We start from the raw sequence: 26,665 nt of genomic DNA, 5'->3' as shown, positions 1-26,665 counted from the left end.
ACATTTACATATCTAGGAAAACAAGACTGTGGTGTGCAGCTTCACGGAGTTACTTAAAGGGGTTGTAAAAGGTTAGAGGAACATGGCTGCCTTCTTCCAGAAGCAATGCATCACCTGTCCAGGGGTTGTGTGTGCGATAAAGCTCAGCCACATTCTAACCTTGTACACCCCTTTAAATCACAAATGTCAGAGCCGCCATAAAGCTTATGTACACTCTTGGAAGATAAACTTGTAAGGGGCTGTCTGTCATGGAGTGACCCGACCTAACGGATGGTTGGTCAGCTAACGGCACAATACACATACAACGGGGATGGTATAGGTGAGAGGAAGGCCCTAACCGTAGGGAATGGGGAATGGTCACCACCTGAACTCAAACCAGAGCCTGTCCCTGCACTCCCCTAATGCCCTATGGGGGTCCTTCCCCCCCCCCCCCCCCGCCGTCAGGATACCTCCTCCCTAGTAGCCACCTAGTGCCCTGGCTAGTGCACTGGCCGGCAAACAGCACTAGCGTCACCTCTGCAGAATAATACACACAGGGGGAAGTGACAAACACCAAAGGGACAAAGTAACAAAAACACCACACTTAGCTTATCTACACCGCTGCTAAGTTCCACACCGCAGATAACAGCAACTGGACTCCAAACACCAGACGTGGCTGACACCAGAAAGCTGCTCCTGCTAGGGTGGCCTCCAGAAAGGAACTGTATCACCAACAGTCAGCTGATGCATCAGGTGACCTTATAAAAGGATGGTGGGAGTGGTCACCACCTGCATCAGCTGACCCAGCAGCACTGCAGTAACATTAACCCCCAATGGTCCAAAAGGAAAAAAGTTTTAAACTGAGTGGAACCAGAGCTGCCACAAATCTAAAAATGGATCGTGACAGTACCTCCCTTTGAATGAGGGGCCTCTGGACCCTCAACACCAGGCCTCACCAGAAAACGACAAATAGTGAGGACGCTTCGATCCACCAGAGTTCACCTCTGCAGTCACCAGACCCTCAGGTTTACAGCAAAGTCAGCCCGATGGAGGTGACAACAATGTAGGCTCTAGAGGCACCACAAATCTCCAGAGCGCCGACCTGTGGAATGAGTTGTGTATGTGCATTACTGGGGGTAACTCCAGCTGGAAAGTCTCCGGGCTGAGAATGGGCGACACCTGATATGGGCCGATCACCCTAGCACACTTCCACCTGATCTTTTTGGTGGGCACCCACACGTACTCGTTCACACACAGGTCCGGACCTGAACGTTTATTTTCACGCATACGTTTGCCACAAGATGGTGAACTCTTTGAGGAACCGACAACAGAGGCCTTCTCCTGTGTCACCACACTCATACCCCCACTATGCACATAGGGAACCACCACCCTCCCCTAACCCCTCCTCCTAAGAGAACTCTGACACACAGGGTTTATTTGTGGTGAGGGTTAAGTATTGCCCCTACTCCCTGGCAGCACCACTGCTGCCCCCACTCAAGAAGAAGGAGTAGGTTGCAGAAGGATGGCAGAGATTGTAGCTCCCGGGGGGCAGTCCTTACACGTCTGGTCTTCCCAGCTGACTACTTCCCTGGACTGCCAATCTATGACCGCGTTCTGTTTTTTCAACCAAGGGAGACCTAAAACGATGGGAGTTGGCATACTCTCCAAGATGTAGCACGACAGGGACTCCTCATAATGAGTCCCTATATGCAGGTGTATATCATCTACGACTTGGGTCACCCTCCCATGGCTGAGTGGGACAGAATCAATGGCCTGTATGCTTAGAGGTCTTGCTAGCGTCCTACCCACCAGGCCATGGATTTGAACAAAGCGAGCATCCACCAAATTGACTCCCGCTCCACTGTCAACCAGCACCGGTACAGTTTCAGTTACCCCGCCAACCACCACCTCAGCAGGTATGGTACACTGAGAAGAGAAAATGGAGGAAATATTCACACCCTGGTCGCCTCCCTCCACACGACCAGAGGGACGTGGCTTATGTGATGGTGATGATACTTTGGCATGAGCTGGGCAGACACCGATGAAATGACCAGTCTGCCCACAATAGAAACATGCCTCCACAACACGGCGAACCGCAGGCAATCCTGTTTGAGATGAAACTCCTCCCACCTGCATGGGTTCATCCGTCTGCTCGGCCATGTCCTCCTCCCTAGAAAGAACAACAGGGGGCAGATTTGGTGTATGCCTCTCCCTGAGGCGTCTATCCACCCGGATAGCAAGGGACATGGCGGCTTCCAATGACCTGGGAGCATCGTAATGCACCAGAGTATCCTGCAGCCTAGGTGACGAACCCTGACAAAAAATGGCTCCTAAGGGAAGGGTCATTCCACTGTGTGTCAGTGGCTCACCTCCTAAACTCTGAGCAGTACTCCTCAGCCAGCCCCCCTACTTGATTTTGCAGAGACGAGACTCCACCAGAGAGACGCCACCAGGATCACCATACACCAGCGCTGTAAAGATGGTGAACCGGTCGAGAGGGAGAAGACCCAGGATTGGTCATATTTCTATACCAGCCTCTCAGGTTGATATTATAATTGCTGGTTTGTGACTGGACCATGGCCACTCCACCAATGAATATATTATTTTCTCTGAAACTCTTTGTGTAAAGTTTCTCATAGATAGATAGTGTCAGGCTGCAATTGGCATCTGTCTTCAAAAAAGCCAGAAGGTGTGAAATGTTTCCCCTTCCTGTTTTTTTTGCTAGACCCCTTGGCAAGATTGGAGACAGGAGACTGCCTTTTCAGGATAACATATGCTGTGAACCCCTGTGAGACCTGCAGTCTCAGGACAGATGTTAAATTACTGCTAGTCACACATCCATACCTATACATATTTCACTACAGTGATAATGTCATGGAGTGACCCGACTCAACGGATGGTCGGTCAGCTAACAGCACAATACACATGGTATAGGTGAGAGGAAGGCCCTACTCGTAGGGAATCGGGAATGGTCACCACCTGAGCTTGTCCCTGCACTCCCCTAACGCCCTATGCGGGTCCTTCCCCCCACCGCCGTCAGTATACCTCATCCCTAATAGTCACCTAATACTGCCCTGGCTAGTGCACTGGCCGGTAAGGAGCACTAGCTTCACCTCTGCAGATAATACACACAGGGCGAAGTGACAAACACCAAAGGGACAAGGTAACAAAAACACCACACTTAGCTTATGTACACCGCTGCTAAGCTCCACACCGCAGATAAAAACAGCAACTGGACTCCAAACACCAAACGTGGCTGACACCAGAAAGCTGCTCCTGCTAGGTTGGCCTCCAGAAAGAAACTGTATCACCAACAGTCAGCTGATGCATCAGGTGACCTTATAAAAGGATGGTGGGAGTGGTCAACACCTGCATCAGCTGACCTAGCAGCACTGCAGTAACACCAGATTGCTAGGGGGGGGGGGGGAAATTGACATTAACCCCTGATGGTCCAAAAGGAAAAAAGTTTTAGGCTAAGTGCACACGTAGGAAATTTGGTGCAGAATTTTCTGCACAAAATTCGCATCTCCTGGCAGAATCCGCAGCTGCGGATTTGCCGCAGTTTTTATGCGGATTTTGTGCGGATTTGCCACGGAATTGATGCGGATTTTATGCCGTTTTCGCCACTGTGGATTTCTATCATGGAGGGGTGCAAAAACGCTGCAGATCCGCACAAAAGAAGTGACATGCACTTATTTTAAATCCGCAGCAATTCCGCACTGATTTTTCCACACCATCTGCACAACTTTTTTTACCCATTGATTTAGGCTGGTTTCACATTTGCGTTTCAAAACGCAGCGTTTTAAAAAAAAACGCATGTGGTGAAAAAACGCATGTAAACGCGTGCAAACGCTGCGTTTTTTAGACGCATGCGTTTTTGCATGCAGAAAAAAAACGCGGCGTTTTGCCATGTTTACATGCGTTTTTTCCTGCGTTTGCGTTTTTTAAACGCATGCTGAGAAGTGTGTGACAGCTGCCAATCATCAAAATCAACTAGAAAACCCACTATAAACAGAAATAGCTAGGGTTAGGGTTAGGGTTAGGATCTCTAGTAACCCTAGGGATCCTAACCCTAACCCTAGGGATCCTAACCCTAACCCTAAGGGTTAGGATCCTAACCTTAACCCTAAGGGTTAGGGTTAGGATCCCTAGGGTTAGGGTTAGGGTTAGGATCCCTAGGGTTACTAGGGATCCTAACCTTAGGGTTAGGATCCCTAGTAACCCTAGGGTTAGGGTTAGGGTTTTCTTGTTTTTTCTTGTGTTTTCTTGTGTTTTCTTGTGTTTTTCTCTAAAAACGCATGCGTTTACATAGACAGCAATACATTTTTTTGCCCCGTTTTGCGGCAAAAAAACGCCGCTAGAAATTACTACAGATTGAATTTCTGCAACAAAACGCAAGCATAAAAAACCACATGCGTTGCCAAAAACGCGTCAAAACGCACGCAAAAAAAGCATGCGTTTTTAATGTTAAGTATAGAAAAAACGCATGCGTTTTTTAGCGCTAAAACGCAGCGGCAAAAAACGCAAGTGTGAAACCAGCCTTACATTGTACTGTAAATCACAGTGCAAATCTGCAGCGTTTCTGCGCGGAAAAATCCGCAGCGGATCCGCAGCAAATCCGCATCATGTGCACACAGCCTTAAACAGAGTGGAACCAGAGCTGCCACAAATCCAAAAATGGATCGTGACACCGTCTTAAAACTTAACTTATTTCATCCACCCTTAATAGTAAATGTCAAGGTAACAGCGGGGGGTGGGAGTCACAAAGATCCACCCACTGTCATCTATTTATGAGGGAACGCAACTCCGCTGCCCCCAATTTTCTGGGCAATTATGTAATTGACTGACGAGTGATGGACGAGACCGAAGTCACTTCCATTATTAGACCACAGTGAGCATATGGTGTATATACACCTATATAGACCTAATACTGCCCCTATGAACAAGAATATAACTACTATAATACTGCCGCCTATTTACAATAATATAACTACTATAATACTGCCCCTATGTACAAGAACATAACTACTATAATACTGCTCCTATGTACAAGAATATAACTGCTATAATACTGCCCCCTATGTACAAGAATATAACTACTATAATACTGCTCCTATGTACAAGAATATAACTACTATAATACTGCCCCTATGTACAAGAATATAACTACTATAATACTGCTCATATGTGCAAGAATATAACTACTATAATACTGCCCCTATGTACAAGAATATAACTGCTATAATACTGCTCCCTATGTACAAGAATATAACTGCTATAATACTGCCCCTATGTACAAGAATAGAACTACTATAATACTGCCCCTATGTACAAGAATATAACTACTATAATACTGCTCATATGTGCAAGAATATAACTACTATAATACTGCCCCTATGTACAAGAATATAACTACTATAATACTGTTCCTATGTACAAGAATATAACTGCTATAATACTGCCCCCTATGTACAAGAATATAACTACTATAATACTGCTCCTATGTACAAGAATATAACTACTATAATACTGCTCCATATGTACAAGAATATAACTACTATAATACTGCCCCTATGTACAAGAATATAACTGCTATAATACTGCTCCCTATGTACAAGAATATAACTGCTATAATACTGCCCCTATGTACAAGAATATAACTACTATAATACTGCCCCCTATGTACAAGAATATAACTACTATAATACTGCTCCTATGTACAAGAATATAACTACTATAATACTGCTCCTATGTACAAGAATATAACTACTATAATACTGCTCCTATATACAAGAATATAACTACTATAATACTGCCCCTATGTACAAGAATATAACTACTATAATACTGCCCCTATGTACAAGAATATAGCTACTATAATACTGCCCCTATGTACAAGAATATAACTACTATAATACTACCCCTATGTACACGAATATTACTACTATAATACTGCCCCTATGTACAAGAATATAACTACTATAATACTGCTCCTATGTACAAGAATATAACTACTATAATACTGCCCCTATGTACAAGAATATAACTACTATAATACTGCTCCTATGTACAAGAATATAACTACAATAACACTGCCCCTATGTACAAGAATATAACTACTATAATACTGCTCCTATGTACAAGAATATAACTACAATAACACTGCCCCTATGTACAAGAATATAACTACTATAATACTGCCCCTATGTACAAGAATATAACTACTATAATACTGCTCCTATGTACAAGAATATAACTACTATAATACTGCCTCTATGTACAAGAATATAACTACTATAATACTGCTCCTATGTACAAGAATATATCTACTATAATACTGCTCCTATGTACAAGAATATATCTACTATAATACTGCCCCTATGTACAAGAATATAACTACAATAACACTGCCCCTATGTACAAGAATATAACTACTATAATACTGCTCCTATGTACAAGAATATAACTACTATAATACTGCTCCTATGTACAAGAATATAACTACTATAATACTGCCCCCTATGTACAAGAATATAACTACTATAATACTGCTCCTATGTACAAGAATATAACTACTATAATACTGCTCCTATATACAAGAATATAACTACTATAATACTGCCCCCTATGTACAAATATAGAGTTTAGGAATAAAACTGTTTTACTCCCATGTTCCCCTTTTTGTGGTTTTAGCTCAGACTGTCATTTCTTCTTGACGGCTTCCTTCTGGGAGATGTATCCGTGCGGCTTCACGATAACAGAACCGGTAGAGTGAAGACACGGACACTGTGGCACTTTGCCAATGGGGAGGGCCTTGGAGTGTGGCAGCGTTTGGCGCTATCTCTTCACGGTGTGCTGGAGAGGTAAATCCTTGCTGGGAATGCCGGGTACTAATACAGATGACGATAATCACCCTTCTCTCTTGAATTCCCAATACATAGTGCCGTTAGTCAGTATATACTGCCCTATTATTACAGGGTGACATTGAATAAGCGGGGTGTTTTTTTTTTACCGTGCAGATTTTGGCTGGAGATCCACGCTTCTTGGTCCAAGGAATCGGACTCCATCATTGCATTTGACAATATTTCGCTGAGCCTGGGCTGTTATCTCACGAGTAAGTGCAAACATAGTAGGGGGTCACTTACTTTTAGTTCTGTACTGTATCAGTAAATAAAGCATGACCGCTCCACATATTGCGACCATTCTTCTCAACGATCATCGGTATTGATGTCATTGATCTGATTTTCTTCTAAACCTCCAGGTAACGGTGAGATGGCGACACAGACGGCGTCCTACCTGTCCAGCAATCTTCTAATGGAGAGCAGCAGCCAGAAGAGGAACGAAACCGGAGCCCAGCGCCAAGACGAAGAATATGTCCCCACCCCACAGTCAGCCAAGACAGGTACTAAAAAACAAAGGGGGTCTCCACTCCAAAAGACATCCCTCTGTTTATAGGGCTGATTGACCCCAGATTATTGATTTCCTCTGCTGATCGATGGGGATCATGTTCTTGGCTCCCATGGTTTTTTCTTCACTGCAACATTTTGGCAAGTGCCGTCCTCTCTTCATTGTCCATCCATCAGATGCCACTGCACCTTGTAACTCCAGAATTGCGATTTCTGGATATCACGCCTAAAAAAAATGCCATAAAAAATTGATGGAAACTTAATTTGTATCCTAAAATGGTTAAAAAAACACAAAAAAACAGCAAAAAACACAACAAAAAAACACAACAACACAAGTCCTTGCACAGCTCCGCTGGAGTGAAAAAAAAGGGTTTTAGAAAATAGTGACACAAACCCAATTTTTATTATTTATTTTTTCTATATTTCTGAAAAAAAAAATTTTGCTACTCGAGTTTGGAATCGCCATAATCGCATTGACCCGGAAAATTCTGCCGCTGGGTCATTTTGATTGCCCATTGAGCACTATAAAAGCAAAACCTAAAAAAATCAATGGCGCAATTCCATTTTTTCACCATTTCATTGCTCTTTTTTTTCCCATTTTCCTGCACATTGTTTGATATACCGTAATGACCAGAGCTCGTCTAAACTACTTCTCATCCCACAAAAATAACCTGATGTCGATGAAAAAATAGTAAAAAAGGTTATGGCTCTTGGAAGAACGGAAGGAAAAAAAACAAAAGCGCGAAACGAAAAAAATTGGAAGTAGCAAATTTTAGAATGAAGCTTAGAATATTCGCATTTTAATCGTTATTTTTTTTTTAAGAACTATTTTTTCCGTATCGCACAATACAACATGAGATTTCTGCAGGAGTGACGCAGCGGACTGACGACGTGACTCATTGCAGAATTTATTCTCCCCTCTACTGGCTGTGTATCTGATGCATTAAACATTTATTATAAAGTCGCTCTGCAGCCGAGAGAGCGCAGTAACCAGACACACAATGACAATTACCGGACGGCTTCTGTGCATCGCACTAATCTCCATATATTTACTGGGGTCAGAGTCAGTGATGGATGAATGTGCCGGGGAGTCACGCTACATCCGTGCCGCCATAATTGTGCCTGATATAGAATGGGTGATCCAGTGATCGGGGGAAAGCGATCAACAGAAGTGAATCCTTCTCCTTCCATGGAAAAAAGTAGAAACGTTCCCTAAAACTCCAGCATGGTGTACTCACTATTAAAAAGCACCAAGATAGACTCTGCTGCTTCAAAGTGCTTGTGTGCACACTCGGCTCTGCTGCTCCAAAGTGCTTGTCTGCACACTCGGCTCTGCTGCTCCAAAGTGCTTGTCTGCACACTCAGCTTTGCTGCTCCAAAGTGCTTGTCTGCACACTCGGCTCTGCTGCTCCAAAGTGCTTGTCTGCACACTCGGCTCTGCTGCTCCAAAGTGCTTGTCTGCACACTCGGCTTTGCTGCTCCAAAGTGCTTGTCTGCACACTCGGCTCTGCTGCTCCAAAGTGCTTGTCTGCACACTCGGCTCTGCTGCTCCAAAGTGCTTGTCTGCACACTCGGCTCTGCTGCTCCAAAGTGCTTGTCTGCACACTCGGCTCTGCTGCTCCAAAGTGCTTGACTGCACACTCGGCTCTGCTGCTCCAAAGTGCTTGTCTGCACACTCGGCTCTGCTGCTCCAAAGTGCTTGTCTGCACACTCAGCTCTGCTCTATTGGGGTGCTTGACTACCTAATCGGCTCTGCTGTTCCAAGGCGCTGTCTGCACACTCGGCTCTCCTAGTAGGGTGTAATCTGATGGGTCCATGATTTTGCAGTGGGTTAGACCCATAATTCAGAGCATAGATCAGATCCCTTCCATTAATCACCTCTCCTCGTTCCTCTTCTGTATTTATTTTGCTTGTTTACATGACCCCATCATTTTCTGCAGAACTTTACAGCCATTGTCATCACTTTCCCCATTGGGGCTCAAAAAGGACGTAGGGAAAACACATACAGACATGGGGAGAACATACAAACTCCTTGCAGATGTTGTCCTTGGTGGGATTTGAACCCAGGACCCCATCACTGCAAAGCTACAGTGTTAACCACTGCACCTTTGTACTGGACTAACCACTGAGTCACTGTATACAGTGCTAACCACTGAGCCACCATACAGGGATAACCACTGAGCCACTGTATACAGTGCTAACTACGGTGCCTTCGTACAGTGCTAACCACTGAGCCACCGTACAGGGCTAACCACTGAGCCACCATGCTGACCATAGCTTTATCATTGACTCCAGGAATAAGCTCTTTGCATTGGTTTAAAGATCTGTTAATCTGGTGGTTCACAAGCAAAACAGCATTAGCTGCCTAAAAAGGTCATCCAACATCTAAATAAAAAATAAAATGCTGCTAAACAAAAAGAAAAGGTGATTCCCGTCTCCAATCTTGGGGGTCCAGCACTGACCCCCTGGTGACGCTTCCTGGCAATGTTAACAAGGTGCCAACATGTGATGGCTGCTGCCTCTGCACCAGTGGCCCCAGCAGGCAGGTGCCACACTACTCACAGCATGGTGTCCAATGATGTTTGTCCGGGGAGCGCCTCTCTATTGTCTGAAGTGGATGATAACAGAGAGCAATAGGTTGTGCATAATTGCACAGCAAATGGAGAGAAGATGAGCTGAGGTTTCAATTTGGCAATGTTCCTTTAAACATAAGGAACATTATATATTACACTAGATGGTGGCCCGATTCTAACGCATCGGGTATTCTAGAATATGTATGTAGTTTATTTATGAAGTTTTCAGAATAATGCAATTTATACACAGGATTCGGCGGCCGGCCGCGACCAATTAGCGAAGCGTGGTTCAAATTGCGTGCCAATTCACAGGCGGACTGCGCCTGTCGCTGATTGTTCGCAGCTGGGCGTGACCAATGAGTGAAGCCAGGGCCGGCTCCAGGTTTTTGAGGGCCCCAGGCAAAAGAGTCTCAGTGGGCCCCCCTCTTTAACACATACCACGATTCATGATGCACAGATACAGCAGAGAAATATAGCACAGCCAAGTAGCGTATAACACAGCCCACGCAGTATATAACACAGCCCATGCAGTGTATAACACAGCCCATGTAGTATATAGCACAGCCAAGTAGCGTATAACACAGCCCACGCAGTATATATAGCACAGCCCACGCAGTATATAACACAGCCACGTAGTATATAACACAGCCATGTTGTATATAGCACAGCCCACGCAGTATATAACACAGCCACATAGTATATAGCACAGGCCACGTAGTATATAGCACAGCCCACACAGTATATAACACATCCCATGCAGTATATAGCACAGGCCACGTAGTATATAGCACAGCCCACACAGTATATAACACATCCCATGCAGTATATAGCACAGGCCACGTAGTATATAGCACAGGCCACGTAGTATATAACACAGCCCACGCAGTATATAACACAGCCCACGTAGTATATAACAGCCCACGCAGTATATAGCACAGCCACGTAGTATATAGCACAGCCACATAGTATATAGCACAGGTACGTAGTATATAGCACAGCCACGTAGTATATAACACAGCCCACGTAGTATATAGCACAGGTACGTAGTATATAGCACAGCCACGTAATATATTGCCCAGCCACGCAGTATATAGCACAGACATGTAGTATATAGCACAGTCATGTATATTGCCCAGCCACGTAGTATATAGCACAGACACGTAGTATATTGCCCAGCCACGTAGTATATTGCCCAGCCATGTAGTATATTGCCCAGTCACATAGTATATTGCCCAGCCACGTAGTATATAGCACAGACACGTAGTATATAGCACAGACACGTAGTATATTACCCAGCCACGTAATATATTGCCCAGCCACGTAGTATATTGCCCAGCCAAGTAGTATATAGCACAGACACGTAGTATATAGCAAAGACACGTAGTATATTGCACAGCCACGTAATATATTGCACAGCCACGTAGTATATAGCACAGAGACGTAGTATATAACACTGCCCATGCAGTATATAACACAGGGCACGTAGTATAGAGCACAGTGATGTAGTATATTTCCCAGCCACGTAATATATACCACAGCCACGTAGTATATAGCACAGCCCACATAGTATATAGCACAGAGATGTAGTATATAGCACAGCCCATGTAGTATATAGCACAGCCCATGTAGTATATAACACAGCCCACGTAGTATATAGCAATGTGGGCACCATATCCCTGTTAAAAAATTAAAATAAAAAATAGTTATATACTCACCTTCCGTCGGCCCCTGGATCCAGCCCAGGCGTTTACCGATGCTCCTCGCGCGTTCCGGTCCCAAGAGTGCATTGCGGTCTCGCGAGATGATGACGTAGCGGTCTCGCGAGACCGCTACGTCATCATCTCGCGAGACCGCAATGCATGGACCGGTCACCGGAGCATCGCAAGGAGCGGGAAAGGCGACGGAAGGTGAGAATATAATGATTTTTTATTATTATTTTTAACATTAGATCGTTTTACTATTCATGCTGCATAGGCGGCATCAATAGTAAAAGTTGGTCACACAGGGTTAATAGCAGCGTTAACGGAGTGCATAACGCGGTGTAACGCAGCCATTAACCCTGTGTGAGCGCTGACTGGAGGGGAGTATGGAGCGGGCACTGACTGCGGGGAGTAAGGAGCGGCCATTTTGCCGCCGGACGGTGCCCGTCGCTGATTGGTCGTGGCCGTTTTGCCGCGACCAATCAGCGACTTGGGATTTCCATTACAGACAGACAGAAAGACGGAAGTGACCCTTAGACAATTATATAGTAGATATTGCCCCTTACGTAGACTACAAGTTGTCCCGCAGGGGGCAGCACTTCGATGCCATCTGACGCCGGCTCTCTGCATTATCTCACAGGTTACTGGTTTTTCACCACGTGCGGTGCCAGCGGCCCCCATGGACCCAGCCAGAAGCTTTGTGATGAAGCCTATGAAAACTTCAGCGTGATTGTAGGAACGGGGACCCTGAAAGGCGTTCAGATCTGGAGAGTGCCGGAGACCAACAGATACAGGTATGTGGCGGTGCTAAAGGGACCCGGGACACAGCCCTTTAAAATAATAGGGCAAGGTTTGATTCTTTAAATGGCCCCTAACATGGCACTCAGGGGCCCCAGGATGCCAGTTCCTCAGCCACAGATACGGATTGGGAGCCGCCTTTCTCGTCTACAGTTTTCCCATTCTCTTCCGGCCTGGATTCACCGTTTGCACTTTTCTTCCTTTGTTTTGTGGTATTTGTTGCTATTCTTTGTACCAAATATTTTAAAATAACTCAGGAGGTGGAAAAAAAAATAAAAATAATAATTTTAGTTATTTTTGTCCTTTTTGCACTTTTTGAGAGAGAAAACAAAGTCTCACGTTCCAGTAAAATGTTGTAAAATTTGCAAATATTTAAATTGGGGGAAAGCAAAATGTCTCCGGGGGGAATTTTTGGGCCTTTTGAAAAAAGTCACAATTGATAAATCAGCCAGAAACATTAGGAAATCAAAAAACCCCGTCCACAATGATAAATATGGAGGGAGAAAAAAAAAAAGAAGAGGAAAATATAAAAAAGAATTGAGTACAAATTAAAAACACCAAAAATTAGAGAAATGAAAGATGCAATAAATAATTGTCTTCTTAGTGTTAGATCTCCGCACCATTGTAGAGACCTCTGTTTGCTGTCAGTGAAATGAAACACTCTCCTCCATTGCTTGTCCCAATGATGGCCCACAGGTCGGAGCTATTAGGGCCCCCGGCAGGAGCTGCAGGGCCACACATCCGTCACCTGTGTCAGCAGGCGTTTTAAAGAAACAAGAATGTCTTCCCTTCTAGAAACCCCTTAGCAGATGTCACACTTCTCACAGCTGAGGTTCTGCTACAATTGTATCCAGTCTGCAAAGTTCTCTGGGAGCTCAGAATGGGGGATTCTGGACTGACACATTGTATCGAGCGATCGATTCGAGTATCAAACATTTGTGTAGCTGATGTGTTTGGCAGTGTTGGGCAGAATGAATTTTCAAGCTGCAAGCCAACAAGAATTCTGAGATTCATTGACAGCAAGCAGAGATCTTGAAAATATTAAGAAATTAAAATATGGTAGAAATTTGTAGATCATTTCATTATACATAATAGTAATATAGGACTGGAAAATGCCTTTAAAATTAGACAAACCTGAGCGGCCCCTGGTAATAATAATAAAAACAAACAATGCCCCACAACTTTTAGGCACCACAAGACCCAGCAAGTCCTGGCAAGAGTCACCTGGCCACAAAATCTTGCTGCCTGTCTGCAGGTTCTCCGTCCCTTTATGTGATTGCATAAATCTGCACACCCTTACACTAATTATTGAAGTCCCCTGTACATTTTTGGCAGCATTCAGTCTTTTTAGGTTGGAGACTATCAGCATGGCACATCTAGAATTGGTGATCTTTGCCCCCTGTACCTTGCGGTATCTCCATATGTGTCAGACTGCGGAGGTATTTCGTGTGTACAGCGCTCTCTTCAGGTCGGTCACCCACAGATTTCCTATTAGATTCAGGTCTGGGCTTGGGCTGGCCATTTCAAAACTTCCATCTTCTGGTGGAGCCATTCTTTTGATTATTTGAAGCATGCTTAGGGGCATTGTCGTACTGAAAAGTGAAATTCATCTTCAGCTTTTTAGCAGAGGCCTGAAGGTTTTGTTACAAATTTGACTGATATTTGGAGTCATTTTAAATTCCCTCCATCTTAACTAACACTCCAATTCCAGCTGCTGAAAAACATCCCCAAAGCACAATGCTGCCTCCACCATGCTTCACTGTGGGGATGGTGTTCTTAGTCTACGTTCACATTTGCGGTCTGCGCCGCAGCGTCGGGCACCGCAGCATCACCGCATGCGTCATGCGCCCCTATATTTAACATGGGGGCGCATGGACATGCGTCGCACTTGCGTTTTGCGCTGCATGCGTCACTGCGGCGCACGCGTCCGGGCGCAGAGGACGCAGCAAGTTGCATTTTTGCTGCGTCCAAAATCAATAAAAAAAAGGACGCATGCGGCGCAAAACGTTGTGCATGCGTTTTGCTGCGTTTTTGTTTGCGTTGTGCGTTGCGGCGCCGACGCTACGGCGCACAACGCAAATGTGAACGTAGCCTTATTGCTCAATGCTGACTTTGCACCAAACATACCTTTAGCAATTATAGCCAAAAAGTTGAACCTTGTTCTCATCAGACCATAACACATTTTCCTCATGCTTTTGGAAGACTTGTAGGTTTTGAGAAAACATAGCCAGGCTTGAATGTTTTTCTTTGGAAGAAGAGGCTTCTATTTTATCATATGTCAGACCCCACGGTCTGACATATGAAGAATATAGGAGATTGTTGTCACATGCAGGACACAACCAGCACTTGTCAGAAATTCCTGCAGCACCTTTAATGTTGCTATCGACCTCCTGGACCATTTTTCTTCTTATCTTTCCATCAATTTTTAAGGGACGTCCAGTTCAATATAATGTCACTGTTGTGCCAAATATAAGCCACTTCTTAATGGTTTTGTCCTCGCTGAATAATTTTCAACAACGAGAACCTTTGCTGTGTTGTCAGCTGTTTATGGACCAGAAAATGTCAGGAAAATCCTTCTAGAACAGCGAAACTTTCCATGGGGTTAATCAGAATCGCTTAAAATTACGGCGACCGAGCACTGACTAATATGTAACATGCGGGGTAATGTGACAGCCTAATTCTAAACACAATCACATCCACAATTATAAGAGGGTGCTCTTATTTATGCAACCACATTATTTTACTTTTGTTACTTTTATTTTCCCCTTAAAATGATTTCAGTTTGTTTCTGAATGGATTTGTACAGGTTGTGGCCATCATTAAAAGGTGGAAAAAGTTCTGAAATTATTAGATTTCATAGAATTTTTTTTACATGACAATGACCCGTGATTTTAGCAGGGGGGGAAGAAACTTTTTATATTAATTGTATATCAATATGTGTCCATGGTAATGAGAAGGATTAGTGGAGAAGCAGATAGACGAATCTCCTACAAATCATCGCAATTTTAAAATGGATATTTGGACATTTCTATGGGACAACAGATAAACTGCACTAACACTATGCAAAAAAAATCAGACCCAATCCACGGGCAGCAGGAATCAGAGCCTGACTGCAAAACTCCAGCCAGGTATATCTTTCTTTAAAATACCCCTGTCAGTAGGATTGTGCTCAGTAACCTACAGACAGTGCTAGGTCGGCGCCGTTATACTGATTAAGCCGGGATCTCGCAGGTGAAAACCCAGCTCTGGCGCCGGCACTCCGGAGAGGAGCGTGCAGCCGCACAGCAACACATGAAGCTGCACGCTCCGCTCCGGAGTGCCGGCGCCAGAGCTGGTTTTTCACCTGCAAGACTCGGCTGTATCTCGTGTATGTGTGATCCCGGCCTTACACTGATACCTGGTGATGAAATCCGTCTTGTGGTTGTTGTGTAATCTTTATTTTCAGTTTTGAGTTAATAAAAGTTTATGAAATGCTCGTGAATCTGTTTCAAAATCGCGCCAGCCGCGCCTGCGCAGTGGCAGCTATCAGTATATATAGAGGTTATCCGATAGCTGCTTCTGCGAAGGTGCCGCCGATGCACCACAGAGCACCTCATGAAGACCCCCCAACAGGCCACCCCGGAGCACGAGCATATCATTAACTCAAAACTGAAAATAAAGATTAAACAACAACCACAAGACGGATTTCATCACCAGGTATCATTGTAATCAGTATAACGGCCCCAACCTGACGCTATCTGTAGGTTACTGTGCACAATCCTGCTGACAGGTTCCAGCTTTTCATAGAAAATATTGTTTGAAGATTCAGCCGGGGACCATAGAGAGAGACAAGACTAATATTGCCTCCAATATACATTAATATTTCTGCTATAATACTGCTCCTATGTACAAGAATATAACTACTATAATACTGCCCAATGTACAAGAATATAACTACTATAATACTGCTCCTATGTACAAGAATATAACTACTATAATACTGCTCCTATGTACAAGAATATAACTACTATAATACTGCTCCTATGTACAAGAATATAACTACTATAATACTGCCCCTATGTACAAGAATATAACTACTATAATACTGCTCCTATATACAAGAATATAACTACTATAATACTGCCCCCTATGTACAAGAATATAACTACTATAATACTGCTCCTATGTACAAGAATATAACTACTATAATACTGCTCCTATGTACAAGAATATAACTACTATAATACTGCTCCTATGTACAAGAATATAACTACTATAATACTGCTCCTATGTACAAGAATATAACTACTATAATACTGCCCCTATGTACAAGAATATAACTACTATAATACTGCTCCTATGTACAAGAATATAACTACTATAATACTGCCCCTATGTACAAGAATATAACTACTATAATACTGCCTCTGTAAAGATTATAAGGGATAACTCAGGAGACTCTTTGCATGGAACAAGACAACTACAGGACACAGTTTTATAAGTAGTAAAGTCTATATTATCACACGGTGATTCAAACAGGTGCAGAGAGAAACTCAAGTCCACAACACTTGGTGCAAATAATAAACGCAGCTTAGCAGTCTATAGGAAACGTCAGAGGAAAATGCAATCACGCAGAAAGTCTATGAAGCACAATTATTCTTGAGGATACTTGACACGAATAAGTCCTTTCTTAGTCCAAAACACAGATAGATAAGCTTATAAGGCAGTTCAAATCATATCTTGGCACAACCAGGGAGGCCTGGGTAAAAGTCTCAGGGCAGGTGCAGGTGCAAAGCCAGGGAGTCGTCAGGAGCTGGATGCAAGGCAGAATACTCTAGCACCGACTGAAGGCTGGGGTGGAGTTTTATAGCAGGAAGACACAGTGCACATGAGACCAAAGACGCCATCTTGGAAAAGGGCAGTAATGCACAAAAGGTAATCAAAATGTTCAGAGTCCTAACATTACTCCCTCCTTAGAAGTGGCCTCAGGACGATCCTGGACCTGGTTTCTCAGGGAATCTTTGATGAAAACGAGAGATCTTCTTTTGAGCATTGATGTTTTCCACAGGTTCCCAGGAGTCTTCCTCAGGGGGATATCCCTGCCATCTTATCAGATATTGGAGCCGATTCCTGCAAATCCTGGAATCAATAATTTCCTCCACCACAAATTGTTCTTTCCCATCAATCACCACAGTCTGCGGAGGTGGCACAACACGTCCCTGGAAAGTATTAGGAGATACAGGCTTTAGTAAAGATACATGATAAACTGGATGCACCTTCATAGTCCTAGGCAGCTTCAGCCGGCAGGCCACAGAGCTCACAATACCGTTGATCTTGAAAGGGCCAATGAATTTCTGTCCAAGTTTTTGTGAAGGAACGTTTAACTTCAGATTCTTAGTTGCTAACCACACGGAATCTCCTACCTGGAACATGGGTGCAGGTTTACGGAATCTATCAGCCGATCTCATAACGTTCTTGAGCTGTGGTCAGGGATTCCTTCAGAACCTCCAAATTCTGTCTCATCGCAGTCAGCCTTTCCTCCACTGCCGGAACCGGAGAATTAATTGGAGACCTAGGTAAGATACACGGATGGTAACCCAGATTGGCAAAGAAAGGTGTAAATTTATTGGAGGCGCTCTGAGAATTATTATATGAAAATTCGGCTAACGGCAACAACTCCAACCAATCATCCTGGAGATGGCTGACATAACATCTTAGATATTGTTCCAGCGTCTGGTTGGTACGCTCAGTCTGACCATTTGTCTGGGGATGGTAAGCAGAAGCGAGACAGACATTAATATTGAGTGCAGAGCAAAACCCCTTCCAGAATCTTGAAGTGAACTGTACTCCACGGTCAGAGATGATCTCATCCGGAACCCCGTGCAACCGAAAGACATTCTGTATAACCAAGTTCACGGTATCTTTAGCTGAGGGGAGGCCGGTGCATGGAACAAAATGAGTGGCTTTAGTCAGGCGATCAACTACTACCATGATCGTATTCATGCCCCCCGATGTAGGCAGCTCCACAATAAAGTCCATTGATATAGACCCCCAAGGTCGGGACGGAACAGGTAACGGTTGCAGGAGACCCGTAGGTGCCACATGAGGAGTCTTGTAATGAGCACATACCTCGCAAGAGAGAACATAGTCCTTGGTATCCTTCAGGCAAGTTGGCCACCAGAAGAATCGGTTCAGGAACTCTTGTGTCTTCTGTACCCCCACTGTGACCAGCCAACTTGGAGTCATGTACCAACTTGAGGATCTGCAGACGGACGGCCTCAGGGACCTAGATACGTCGATCTCTGAACCACATGCCACCCTTAAAGACAAGATTAATAGCAACAGGTGGGTTGGCCAGAAATACATCACCGTCATAAGCCTCCCTGCACTTCTTTCACAAGTCCTGATCGTGGATAACTCCGATGAAATTGGCATCAGATAGAATGGTCTTGGACGGGGCTCCAGGTACATAATCCGCAGCATGGATTCGGGATAAAGCATTAGCCTTCCCATTACGAGAACCTGGACGGTAAGAGATAACAAAGTTAAATTGATTTAAGAATAAGTTCCAACGAGCCTGACGAGGAGAAAGAGATCTAGCGGATCTAAGGAACTCTAAATTGCGATGGTCAGTAAGCACTACGATCTGTTGTGCAGCTCCTTGCAGATGATGCCTCCATTCCTTGAAAGCCGCAATAATAGCCATCAATTCCTTGTCTCCCACGTCGTAATTCTTCTCTGCTGAGGTTAGTCTATGGGAAAAGAAAGCACAAGGATGTAGCAGACCCTTCTTTCCAGTTCTTTGGGAGAGAATAGCCCCCAAAGCATTATCAGAAGCGTCCACCTCCACAATGAAAGAAAGTGTTGGATCTGGGTGTATCAACAGTGGTGCTGAAGTGAAACAGATCTTAAGCCGATCAAAAGCTTCTTGAGCCTGTGATGACCACTTAAAGGGCTTTTCCTTCTTTGTCAAGGAAGTAATGGGACGGACAATATCAGAAAAATTTTGAATAAAACGTCTGTAGAAATTTGCAAAACCAATAAAACGTTGCGCCTCCTTAACGTTCTTGGGTACCGGACAGTCAAGGATAGCCTGAATCTTACCAGATTCCATGTTCAGCCCCTGGGGAGAGATGATATAACCTAAGAACTGTATCTCAGAACGATGGAACTCGCATTTCTCCGGCTTAATATACAGATGGTTCTCTTTCAGACGTCTTAAAACAGCCTTGACTTGTTCTTCATGTTCCTGTAGAGAGTCAGAAAAGATTAGAATATCGTCCAAATAGATCACCACAAACTGGTCCAACAAATCTCTGAAAATGTCATTAGCAAGGTGTTGAAACGTTGCAGGGGCGTTACAAATCCCGAAGGGCATCACAAGAGATTCAAAGTGTCCATACCGGCATCTGAATGCTGTCTTCCACTCATCCCCTGGACGAATACGCACCAAATTATAAGCCCCACGAAGATCCAGTTTAGAGAACACCTTAGCATGGCGGACTCTTTCCAGTAATTTGGGAATCAGAGGCAAAGGGTAACGATTCCGTACGGTTACCTTATTGAGCTCTCGATAGTCCACACAGGGTCTCAGGGACCCATCCTTCTTTACAAAAAATATAGGTTCCCCTGCTGGTGAAGAAGGACGTATGAAGCCTTTGGCCAGATTTTTATCAATATACTCCTTTAAGGCTTGAAGCTCAGGTCCCGCCAAAGGATATACGTTACCAAAAGGAATAGCTGCCCCAGGAAGCAACTAAATGGGACAGTCATAATGCCTCTGTGGAGGAAGCTGATCTGCATTCTTCTTGTCACAGTTGTCAGAGAACTCTTTATATGCTGAAGGTAAAGTAAATACCTGTACCGGTGGTTCCGTAGCTGTGGACTCGGGGACAGCTTCAGTTAATGTTGAGTTGCTCCTTGTTGGAAAGATAATCTCCTTGGTCTCCCAGTTGATAGTTGGATTCTGAGAACGCAGCCAAGGGATGCCTAAAATCACAGGAAAATGAGAAGAAATTAAGAAGAAAGAGAGTTGCTCCTGATGATTAGGCTCCAGCAAAATCTCAAGGGGTGCGGTCTCCTGATCCACAGGCCCGGAGATTAAAGGTGACCCATCCACTGTTTCCACGGTAATTGGAGAGGCTCTTTGCTGAATTTCAATACCATGTTCCTTAGCAAATGCGATATCCATAAAATTGCCACCTGCACCAGAGTCAATCATAGCTGCACTGGAAATCCACTGTCCTGAACACAGGATCTTAATAGGGAGAGAACAGTGAGAGTTCTTTTCCTTCAGCTCCTTGGGGGGTGAAGTCATAGAAAGTGAATGGAATACAGCGTTTAAAGGCAGGCTACATTCAGAGATGTCAGATTCATCATCACAGTTGTCATACTCCCCTACTGCTGCTAGCACCTTGTTAGGCCGCTTGGGACACTTGGGACAGTTGATTAGAAAGTGGTCAGACTGGCCGCAGTAGAAACATAGACTTTGTCGAAGGCGATGCTCCCGGCGCTCATTACTCTCGCGCCTCTGAACAGAATCAATTTGCATGGGCACCTCCTCCACCTCCCGAGAGGTTTTACCTGCAGGCTCTTTGGAAGAAAGGGAAAAGTTAGAAATACGGTTATATGCAGCAAACTTCTCCTGCCTACGCTCAGTAAGGCGAATGTCAATGCGCACACAATGCTGTATAAATGTTTCTAGCTCTTGTGGTGATTCAGAGCGAGCTAATTCATCCTTTACAATACTAGACAGACCCCTTTTAAAAATAGATAATTGTGCATAACTGTCCCAATTAGTATCTACCGCTAATCTCCTGAATTCAGTAACATACTCAATAACAGAACGTTTAGCCTGGCGTAAAGACAATAAAGCAGATAATCATCCAAGTTATTTAACCGTGGGTCACGAGACTCAATCATCGGATTCGCCCAGGCGAGCGCTCGTGCGGTCAGCAGCATTATTACACACAATACTTTGGATCTATCATTAGGAAAACGGTCAGCATGCACATCAAAATATAGCATACATTGATTCATAAAGCCACGAAATTTGTCGCGATCACCATTAAATTTGAATGGGGGCAACTTAGGTGGGCTAGCTGGTGGCGGATGCCCAGATGGTAAAGTCACTTGTGCAGCTATTTGCGTGCTTATGTCCTGAAAAGCCCGTCCATACTGGGACTCTATGCCAGCAAGTTTGTTTTCCTGGGCTGCCATGCGGGTGCTTAAGTCCTGCAAAGTTTGTCCAAACACTTGTTGATTGTGTTCAAAGCTTCCAACCTTCTTTTGCAGACCTTCCACATCTTTCTGCAGTGATCTAATTATGGAGAACACCTGCTCTAGTGTGCTTTCTGCAGTCATTGTTCCAGCAGTCTCCTCTTTTTAGGCTAGAGTATCCTGTAAAGATTATAAGGGATAACTCAGGAGACTCTTTGCATGGAACAAGACAACTACAGGACACAGTTTTATAAGTGGTAAAGTCTACATTATCACACGGTGATTCAAACAGGTGCAGAGAGAAACTCAAGTCCACAACACTTGGTGCAAATAATAAACGCAGCTTAGAAGTCTATAGGAAACTTCAGAGGAAAGTGCAATCACTCAGAAAGTCTATGAAGCACAATTATTCTTGAGGATACTTGACACGAATAAGTCCTTGGTAGTCCAAACATAGATAGATATGCTTATAAGGCAGTTCAAATAATATCTTAGCACAACTAGGGAGGTCTGGGTAAAAGTCTCAGGTGTAAGCAGAGCAGCAACAGCTTACATGTCCAGCAAATGCAGATGGAAACAAACACAAGCAGCCAGATGGAGGATTACTGGAAACCGATGTATGCAGCAGAAACTCAGAGCTGAGTAGCAGGATCTCCACACAGGTTCACAGGAGCAGGTGCAGATGCAAAGCCAGGGAGTCGTCAGGAGCTGGATGCAAGGCAGAATATTCTAGCACAGACTAAAGGCTGGGGTGGAGTTCTATAGCAGGAAGACACAGTGCACATGAGACCAAAGACGCCATCTTGGAAAAGGGCAGTAATGCACAAAAGGTAATCAAAATGTTCAGAGTCCTGACAGCCCCATGTACAAGAATATAGCTACTATAATACTGCTCCTATGTATAAGAATATAACTACTATAATGCTGCCCCTATGTACAAGAATATAACTACTATAATACTGCTCCTATGTACAGGAATATAACTACTATTATACTGACCCCTATGTACAAGAATATAACTACTATAATACTGCTCCTATGTACAAGAATATAACTACTATAATACTGCTCCTATGTACAAGAATATAACTACTATAATACTGCTCCTATGTACAAGAATATAACTACTATAATACTGCTCCTATGTACAAGAATATAACCACTATAATACTGCTCCTATGTACAAGAATATAACTACTATAATACTGCCCCTATGTACAAGAATATAACTACTATAATACTGTCCCTATGTACGAGAATATAACTACTATAATACTGCCCCTATGCACAAGAATATAACTATTATACTGCCCCTATGTACAAGAATATAACTACTATAATACTGCCCCTATGTACAAGAATATAACACTATAATACTGCCCCTATGTACAAGAATATAACTACTATCATACTGCTCCTATGTACAAGAATATAACTACTATAATACTGCTCCCTATGTACAAGAATATAACTACTATAATACTGCCCCTATGTGCAAGAATATAACTACTATAATACCGCCCCTATGTATAATTATAGAACTGCTATAATACTGCCCCTATAAAGTTCAATAAATTCCTTTTTTTCCTTACATGATATTAGCTTTGTTTCTCCGTCCTTTCGCACTTTACAGTAGATGGACTCGTGTTATCGGCTGTGATTTTCTCTGCTCCTCGGGCTTTAATTACATGAGAACAGAGACGCTCTGTAGTTATCATTAACAGTCTCTTGAGCTGTGTAATTACATGATCATAATTATACTCTTCTGGGTATTTATATCCTTCCTCCAGTTAATATCTTACTGTTTTAAGAGCGACTGAAAACGACACTGCCATGTAATCTCCTATTCCTATCATTATTACGTGCATCACCAGCATATTCTGTGGCGCTGTACCAGCAGAGCAAAAAGACATTATTACGGAAGGGCTCGCCGTCCTCCGCTCCGTGCCTAGATAATGAATTGTAATGTATAATATATATGTATATATACAGTATAGAGTGTGGATACCCTCGGGATCAGAATTTGCTTCCCAGTGATGAGCGGTTTTACCGTAGAGGTCGTCCTTCCCTCCCTTCGCATCACCGGAGAGAGTCCATCTTATCACTCCTTCTCCATATTAGCCCTTATACAGCAGGAGCGGAGTCACCTATATCCTGTAATTCCCCCACTCTTGGCAAACAACATCCCACAAAATCAGTAGACTCCTTTTCTGTCCAGCAGTGGACAACCCACTTAACTCCTGAAATACTCTGTGCTACTGAGAACATGTTCCTTCCACATTCTACCTTTATTACTATGATGTTGAGTCATCTGAATAAAATTGTAGTAAAATAATACAATTGTTCTACCTAAGAAATCTCTGTTATTAGAATATAGATTTAGGAAACATTTTAGATTTTGGTAATATATTTCATTTTAATACTATTGATGTATTTCCTCTGTAATACCCACCCTGACCACATGGTGCGCTGTTGGATATTTGCTCTCTTGGCATCACAGGACACAATGGCAGTGCTGTTCTGTAAGGCTTCACCTGGTGATAGAAATGTTTACTGCAGACTGACAAAAAGTTTGTTTTTCACAAACGTTGTTGCTTCACTTTCTGGAGTGGCAGTTTGCATTAACTCCATATTGTTATGAAAAGTGATCAGATCCATTGCAACAAATTGGAAAGTCATTTCTTGCCAGGAAAATTTACCTAATTACAAAAAAAAACATTTCCTCTGAATTTCGGCCAAGCAACAAAATGACCTATTTATATAATTTCAGTGACCTTCCCATTAACATAGAAGAAAGTGTTATTGAGGACAAGGCAGCTGATATCACTCTGTTATTCTAATTGAATTATAAGAATTATAAGAGCAGACTGGCTGCTTTAAAAGGGGGCTGGCGCTTGAAATCATTGTCTTCTATTATCCATGGTTACCTCAATGGAATCATGTCCAGTCATCATTGCTTTAAATCAAAAGGCTTTACAGGCAAGGACATTGCTGCTTGTAAGATTGCCCCTAAATCAACCATTTATCGGATCATCAAGAACTTCAAATAAGGAGGTTCAATTGCTGTGAAAAGGGTTTTACTAAAGTCTAGCAAGTGTCAGGACCCTCTATTAAAACGGATTCAGATACGGTATCAGCTCAGCACCAGTGCAGAGCTTGCTCAGGAGCGGCAGCAGACAGGTGTCAGTGCATCGGCACACCCAGTGAGGGCTTTTGGAGGCTGACCTGGGGTCAAGAATGGCAGCAAACAAGCCAAAAATCTACAAGAAAACATCAAGGACAGACTGACATTCTTCAGTAAGTATAGGGTTTGGACTACAGAGGACAAAAGAAAAGTTATGGTCTCTGTTGAAGACCCCTACAGACTGTTTAGGACATCTGGAAATATGATTGTCCAGACAAGGAAAGGTGACGCTGCCATGAGTCCTGTATCATCCAACATTAAAGCCTCCTGAGACCTTTCATGTTAGGGGGCTTCTCATCCATGGAGGGGGTCACTCACAATTTTGCCTAATAACAAGGCTGTGAATATAGAACGGGATCTAATACTCCAAGAGCAACTACTCCCATTATCCCTGATAATGTGTTGATGATGCTTTTACTAGCACAATGGATATCACTTCACAAGGAAAAAGTGGGAACTAAGGGTACTGTCTCACAGTGGCACTTTTGTCGCTACGACGGTACGATCCGTGACGTTCCAGTGATATCCATACGATATCGCTGTGTCTGACACGCAGCAGCGATCAGGGATCCTGCTGAGAATCGTACGTCGTAGCAGATCGTTTGGAACTTTCTTTCGTCACTGGATCTCCCGCTGTCATCGTTGGATCGGTGTGTGTGACACCGATCCAACGATGCGTTCGCTTGTAACCAGGGTAAACATCGGGTTACTAAGCGCAGGGCCGCGCTTAGTAACCCGATGTTTACCCTGGTTACCATCGTAAAAGTAAAAAAAACCAAACAGTACATACTCACATTCCGGTGTCCGTCAGGTCCCTTGCCGTCTGCTTCCCGCACTGACTGACTGCCGGCCGGAATGTAAGAGCAGAGCGGTGACGTCACCGCTGTGATCTGCTTTCACTTTACGGCGGCACTCAGTCAGAGCGGGAAGCAGACGGCAAGGGACCTGACGGACACCGGAATGTGAGTATGTACTGTTTGGTTTTTTTTACTTTTACGATGGTAACCAGGGTAAACATCGGGTTACTAAGCGCGGCCCTGCGCTTAGTAACCCGATGTTTACCCTGGTTACCCGGGGCCTTCGGCATCGTTGGTCGCTGGAGAGCTGACTGTGTGACAGCTCTCCAGCGACCACACAATGACTTACCAACGATCACGGCCAGGTCGTATCGCTGGTCGTGATCGTTGGAAAGTTGCAGAGTGTGACAGTACCCTTAGTGGCTCAGTGAACAAAATATTGAAGTTTCAGGTCCATGACCAGGAAACTGCGATCAATCAACAAAAAGCAACAAAAAAACCCAGAAATTGTGATAAACTCCGAGCTCTGATCAGACAAGAACAAGCGGTCATCAGTCAGGATCTGCCCATAGCCGATATCAGCTGCCAAGGAAGAAGGCAGAAGTCAGGAGAATAAGGGGCAGGAGTGTGGAGAATAAGGGGCAGGAGTATGGAGAATAAGGGGCAGGAGTGTGGAGAATAAGGGGTAGGAGTGTGGTGAATAAGGGGCAGGATTGTGGTGAATAAGGGGCAGGAGTGTGGAGAATAAGGGGCAGGAGTGTGGATAATAAGGGGCAGGAGTGTGAAGAATAAGGGGCAGGAGTGTGGGGAATAAGGGGCAGGAGTGTGGGGAATAAGGGGCAGAACTGTGGGGAATAAGGGGCAGGAGTGTGGAGAATAAGGGGCAGGAGTGTGGAGAATAAGGGGCAGGAGTGTGGAGAATAAGGGGCAAGAGTGTGGGGAATAAGGGGCAGAACTGTGGGGAATAAGGGGCAGAACTGTGGGGAATAAGGAGCAGGAGCGTGGGGAATAACGGGCAGGAGCGTGGGGA

At 44.0% G+C, this 26,665-nt stretch overlaps 1 protein-coding gene across 3 annotated transcripts in view; it reads left to right on the top strand.

Annotated features, from left to right (window-relative positions):
- Positions 1–26,665, top strand: part of ALK (ALK receptor tyrosine kinase) — an 880,658-nt gene that overhangs the window by 745,352 nt on the left and 108,641 nt on the right. For all 3 annotated transcript variants that reach the window (XR_013220998.1, XR_013220999.1, XM_077282112.1), the window contains 4 exons: positions 6,673–6,842; positions 6,999–7,093; positions 7,241–7,381; positions 12,299–12,452. Coding sequence is in view for 1 of the 3 variants with exons in the window: in XM_077282112.1 (XP_077138227.1) it covers positions 6,673–6,842; positions 6,999–7,093; positions 7,241–7,381; positions 12,299–12,452 (560 nt within the window). In the remaining 2 variants the exon portion in view is untranslated. The remainder of the gene's footprint in view (positions 1–6,672; positions 6,843–6,998; positions 7,094–7,240; positions 7,382–12,298; positions 12,453–26,665) is intronic.

Source organism: Ranitomeya variabilis, chromosome 2 (assembly GCF_051348905.1).
Source record: "Ranitomeya variabilis isolate aRanVar5 chromosome 2, aRanVar5.hap1, whole genome shotgun sequence".
Taxonomy (NCBI): Eukaryota; Metazoa; Chordata; class Amphibia; order Anura; family Dendrobatidae; genus Ranitomeya; species Ranitomeya variabilis.
The sequence above is the reverse complement of the archived record's forward strand: the minus strand, read 5'-3'. Positions and strand labels throughout refer to the sequence as shown.